This window comes from Epinephelus moara, chromosome 9 (assembly GCF_006386435.1).
Source record: "Epinephelus moara isolate mb chromosome 9, YSFRI_EMoa_1.0, whole genome shotgun sequence".
Lineage (NCBI taxonomy): Eukaryota > Metazoa > Chordata > Actinopteri > Perciformes > Serranidae > Epinephelus > Epinephelus moara.
The window spans coordinates 39,239,023-39,245,425 of NC_065514.1; the positions used below are offsets into that span (position 1 = coordinate 39,239,023).

Genomic DNA, 6,403 nt, shown 5'->3' on the forward strand with positions numbered 1-6,403 from the left:
GTTATCTTTGACTAATGTTTAAATTTGTTTGATGATCTGAAACATTTAAGTGCGGAAAACATGCAAAAAAGTAAGAAATCAGGAAGGGGGCAAACACTTTTTCACACCACTGTATATGTTGGATAGGATTTACAAACCATTGCATTCTGTCCTTACGTTTTACACAGGGTCCCAACTTTTTTGAAAGACTAAAACCGACAGCTTTTCTCTCACTATTGATAACTCCTCCTTTTCACCCTCCCCCCAGGTTAAGAGTCTGGTTGTCATCCTTGACAGCACACTATCCTTTCAATCCCACGTCAATAACATTACCCGGTCTGCCTACTTCCACCTACGAAACATCAATCGTCTCCGCCCCTCCCTCACCCCCCACACTGCCGCCATCCTTGTCCACAGCCTCGTCACGTCCCGGTTATTGTAACTCTCTGCTCTTCGGCCTCCCTCACAAATCCCTCCATAAACTTCAACTGGTCCAGAACTCAGCTGCCCGTATCATTACTCGAACCCCCTCCATCCACCACATCACTCCTGTCCTCCAACAGCTCCATTGGCTCCCGGTTCAGTTCCGTATTCAATTTAAAGTCCTCCTGTTAACATTCAAGGCCATCCACAACCTTGCCCCCCCATATCTGTCCGACCTCCTCCATGTTCCCACTTCCTCCCGCTCCCTCAGATCCTCTTCCTCCACACACCTGTCTGTCCCCTCAGCCCGTCTCACCACCATGGGGAGCAGAGCATTCAGCCGCTCTGCTCACCGTCTCTGGAATTCATTACCACCCCAACTCAGAAACATCGATTCATTCCCCCATTTCAAATCACAACTCAAAACACATTTGTTTAAAACTGCCTATTCCATCTGATGCCAATTGCTCTGTTACTTTCTATTGTGTTTTTTTTTTTTTTCCTTTTAATGTCATTTTGTGTATCTGTACGGTGTCCTTGAGTGCCAAGAAAGGCACCTTCAAATAAAATTTATTATTATTATTATTAGAAACAATAATATTCAGTATGTAAAGCTGCAGTACCTAGCTACCATCTTTTGGCAGTTATTTGGTAACATAATAGCCTACGTAGTTAGAATGTATCATACTACATGTTAACAGTTGGATTTTATTAAAACCATTTATTTACAGAAATGGAAGGACACTCGGAGAGAGGCCAAGCCAATAGTTGTGTCTTCTATGATATGCAAGGATGCATGGATATATTCCCAAAACTACATGATTTATGTAAATGAGAGCTCTCAATCAACTGCTCTCTGTATCATGTTTGAGCAACGACATGTGTAGACTACACCAGAGGATTCCTGGTACTGGCGAATGTGGATTGTATATGGAGACATTGTAATTTTAAATTGACTAATCTTTGGCACTAGTTAACTTTACTACCATCTTTTGAATTTTAAGATTCATGGCATTTATTAGGTCACTTCTGTGGGGGAGGCAATTACCTTGGGCTATTTGTACTCAGATGTCAAATATGATCTGAAAAATCTTCAGACAAGTCTGGAAATTTGAAATGAAAAATGTGTAGGAACTAGGAGTGTTTGAGATCATAAACGGTTATGAAAAATGAGTTCACGAAAAAACATTTGGAAGCGCTTTATTTTAAGGTCCTTGTAATAAGTGTTAATATGTAATAAGGCGCTTATAACTCCTTATAAGATGCTTATTAACATTATTAAATGTTTAATAAGACTATTTAAGTGTTAATAATATTATAAACATGTTAATTGTTAGATTATAAGACATTTATAAGCACTTATAAGAAACTTGTTAACAGTTTATAGCTTAAGAACGTTAATAAAAGCCTTATGAGTTTCTTACAATTGTTTATAATAGCATTACAAACACATTTATTGAGTTTAACTAACTTACATATTATGTCATTGTTAAACCTTTACTAAGATTTTTTTGTTGCTTTATTAAGATTAAAACATACTTTATTATGCATTTATTAACAGTTAACTATGCACTTATTAACAGTTAACTATGCTTTTTTGCAGCTACCGGATCTAAAGTGAGAACAGTGCCTTATTGATCTTAATAAATCCTTTATTATGCACTTATTAACAGTTAACTATGGTTTTTGCAGCTACCGGATCTAAAGCGAGAACAGTGCCTTATTAAGCTGAATAAATCCTTTATTATGCACGTATTAACAGTTCATTCTGGAATGAGCACTACATGTGGTCAAGGTTGATAAATTTTGAAGAAACAATTGCATAACAATATAATGTTTTAGCGGTGAAACACAAAACACACTTTAACACAGTTCTTTTGAAAATTTGGTTTTTTTTTGTTGTCATCATTTATGCATGAATGGCAGCCACAAAGAGAACATTTTATAAAACATTGCCTAAAACAGCCACAAAGAGAACATTTTATAAAACATTGCCTAAAACAGGCCGTTGAAAATAAAAATATAGAAGTACAATCATTAATACTTTCAACATTGAGGTACATTATATATTGTATTGTATGATTTACAGTCGTGATTGTAGCCGAGCGCAGGTAGGGCACGATAAGCACGCCATTTGTCGCTAATGATGGATGATCCTATCCTGACGTGGTGTGCAATGAGTGGAAGAAGGTCTTGTCGACCTCTTCTTTCTACAAGGCGCAGCACTGGCTTTGCTCTCTTGTTCCTCTGCTGCTGCACACCAAGCATGCCGAACACCCATTTCCATCTTCTCCAAGTGCCACCGATTCTTCCTCTCCCATACTGTTGTGATGATGCAAACCAATAAAGCAAAAAAAGGAAACAGCTCATGTAGTGTAATGAACAACTTCCAGGCAAACATGCTTTTGAACCTAAGTTCAATTTAAGACACAGGATCCTTTCAAAGTATTTTCACTTTTTAGAATACTGTCTAATGGTATTGTCACTGTGATAATCTGCCAATTAATTGTTGTATGTTTGTATGTTACAAACCAATGGGTGATGTCATGGTAGTTACGTCCACTTTTTACAGTCTATGCTAGAAATGAGTACTTATGTAATTATTTTGTGTTATTTTCCTTTCTTTATCATTTTAATTAAATGCAATCCAGTCTTTCATGAATGCACACTGGAATCAATGTGGGGCAGCATGCTATATAGGTTAAGTAGCCTGGCAAATACCTACAGACTGGCAGTGAGTCCAAAATAGTCCTTTTTTTCTTTTATTATTGTTTTTTTTTTTAATTAAAACCTACCTCAGTTTTTATGTTACAGTTGCACTTTTTTGTGGATGTGATTACTGATGTTTTAAATCACATTTTCAGAATGTGTTTTACAATATATAATGTACCTCAATGTTGAAAGTATTAATGATTGTACTTCTATATTTTTATTTTCAACAGCCTGTTTTAGGCAATGTTTTATAAAATGTTCTCTTTGTGGCTGCCATTCATGCATACATGATGACAACAAAAAAAACAAATTTTCAAAAGAGCTGTGTTAAAGTGTGTTTTTGTGTTTCACCGCTGAAACATTATATTGTTATGCAATTGTTTCTTCACATTTTATCAACCTTGACCACATAAGCTTAATAAGGCACTGTTCTTGCTTTAGATCCGGTAGCTGCAAAAAGTATAGTTAACTGTTAATAAGTGCATAATAAAGGATTTATTAAGCTTAATAAGGCACTGTTCTCACTTTAGATCCGGTAGCTGCAAAAAACATAGTTAACTGTTAATAAGTGCATAATAAAAGATTTATTTAGCTTAATAAGGCACTGTTCTCGCTTTAGATCCGGTAGCTGCTAAAAGCATAGTTAACTGTTAATAAGTGCATAATAAAGGATTTATTAAGCTTAATAAAGCACTGTTCTCGCTTTAGATCCGGTAGCTGCAAAAAGCATAGTTAACTGTTAATAAGTGCATAATAAAGGATTTATTAAGCTTAATAAGGCACTGTTCTCGCTTTAGATCCGGTAGCTGCAAAAAAGCATAGTTAACTGTTAATAAGTGCATAGTTAACTGTTAATAAATGCATAATAAAGTATGTTTTAATCTTAATAAAGCAACAAAAAAATCTTAGTAAAGGTTTAACAATGACATATGTAAGTTAGTTAAACTCAATAAATGTGTTTGTAATGCTATTATAAACAATTGTAAGAAACTCATAAGGCTTTTATTAACGTTCTTAAGCAGTCTATAAACTGTTAACAAGTTTCTTATAAGTGCTTATAAATGTCCTATAATCTAACAATTAACATGTTTATAATGCTATTATTAACACATATTGTCTTATTAAACATTTAATAATGTTAATAAGCATCTTATAAGGAGTTATAAGGACCTTATTACATATTAACTAACACTTATTACAAGGACCTTAAACTAAAGCGCTGTTTTTTTTGTTTTGTTTTTTTTAGTGGGGAGGGGGGGTGATACTAATTGTTGACTAACTGTGATAGACTGTGTTACCTTCTCCAGTCTGGTGCTCTGAACCGTAGTTGGGAGACACTGGTTTTCTGTAGATTATCTTTACAACTTGGCTCGTTGCTGGTAAGTAGCTCTAGGAGTCCGGACCAACTCTGCTTGAAGAATGAGGATGCAGAACTGATGTCCGTGCAGAAGCACATTTATTTCTCCTCTACAGCAGGAAAACATAGCATAACGCAGGGCCTTCTCACAGAGACTATGCTGTAACTGGAGCCTATCTAAACACTGTAAACAGACTGCAACCACCCATAGCATGAACAGTACTATTTTCACGGTGTATTCCCGTCCGTACACTCTATACGCTGCTTTACTTCCCACAACATCTACTACATCACAGCCACCGTTTTAAAGCGAAGGGCTGGCTGGTAACAACTGTGAATATGACAAGAAATGGTGTAAGACCGGGTTTGGCAACAGGTCAGTAGCCTACGTGCTCCACTCTGTTAAAACGGCACGTTGGTTAAATGGCCCGTTCGGTTGGTATAACTGGGGCTTTACTGGTATAATGCAATAGCACCACCCAGCAGTGAAACCCGTGTACACGTTTACACGAAAACATTACCCACTCTAAACGTTTAGAGATTTTTGTACATGAACTCACCCCTAGTAGGAACCCCATACTTGGCATTGTAGCACATCCTAGAAAGCTAGATCAATTAAAATATATCAATAAATAAGGTCTCAACTGGATTACTGTTTTGCAAAATGGAATGCAATGAATGGAAAAAAAATGCTGCTTTTTCATTGGTAAATGGATTTGCAGCACTATAGTGCCTTGGTCTTCCAACCACTCAAAGCGCTTTTACACTATGTGCCACATTTATCCATTAACACACCCCTTTACACACTGGTGGCCGAGGCTACTGTACAAGGTGCCACCTGCTACTCAGCCAGCCAGCCAGCCAGCCAGCCAGCCATGGCTCAGCCATGGCTCAGCCATCGGGAGCAATTTGGGGTTTAGTACCGTGCCCAAGGATACTTAGGTATGTGGACTGGAGGAGCCGGAGGTCGAACCGCTGATCTTCCAGCTAGTGGAAGACCCGCTCTAACTGCTGAGCCATAGCTGTCACAGAGAAAGGCTGACAGAGACCATACAGTAAATGGGCAGGGAATTGCAGAATCAGCTAATAATTGTCTGTGGGTTAGTCACAATGAGTGCCCCTTTGACCATTGTCATTAAAGAAATATTCATTGGTGCGGCTTTTATGCCAATAATATGTTTTTTTTTCTCCTTGTCCTCCCAGGCTGCAGAGGCGTTTCTCGTCATGTTATTCTCAGATGCCAACCTGTGTGCCATCCATGCCAAGCGGGTCACAGTGTTCCCCCGTGACATTCAGCTAGCCAGGAGAATCCGTGGAGTGGATAACCTGTAAAAACAACCCAGTACAGAGTGGACAAGCCAGCAACATTCTTTCTTCTTCACTCTGTTCTGGTGCTATGATACTGCATAGTTGGGAATGTGGGTTTAAATTTTCCTGGGAAAAGAAATCATATGTGTTGGTAGATCATCAGAGGTTTTATGAAAAGATACCAAGTTCACTTTCAGGTCCTTTGTGTTTGCTTCAGGTCACCTTTACAAATTGAATAAGCAGATGTATCTTTTCATACTTACTGACTAATATTATAGATCTGCTGTGTTTGTGTGATATCTGTGTTGTGTTAATTTTGATATATTTTTAATGTGTACACAATGTTACCCATTCAAGAAAACTTGTTGATAAAAAGCAAATCTTTTTCTATTACATTCCTGATGTCTTAAACTGGTTTGTCATTATTTCATGTCATTACACATCTTTGTATGATGTTATCAGGAATGTTGTTTTTCACTTAAATAGAAAGGTATGCCAAAGAGGCCAGTTTTCTTCAAACTCAGTCAAGGGATTGAGGGATTTTTTTTTTTATACTTCCTGGTGTCCATTTTAATTTTTTTTTTTTTTTTTTTTTTTTTAATTGGTCCTTGAGGGTGGAGATGG

The 6,403-nt window shown here is 37.2% G+C and overlaps 1 protein-coding gene across 4 annotated transcripts in view; it reads left to right on the top strand.

The window, feature by feature from the left end:
- Positions 1–6,190, top strand: part of LOC126395392 (uncharacterized) — an 83,611-nt gene extending 77,421 nt beyond the window's left edge. For all 4 annotated transcript variants that reach the window (XM_050052822.1, XM_050052821.1, XM_050052820.1 and 1 more), the window contains one exon: positions 5,675–6,190. In XM_050052822.1, the coding sequence (XP_049908779.1) occupies positions 5,675–5,771 (97 nt within the window). In that variant the 3' untranslated portion in view covers positions 5,772–6,190. The remainder of the gene's footprint in view (positions 1–5,674) is intronic.
- The last annotated feature ends 213 nt before the right edge of the window (positions 6,191–6,403 follow it).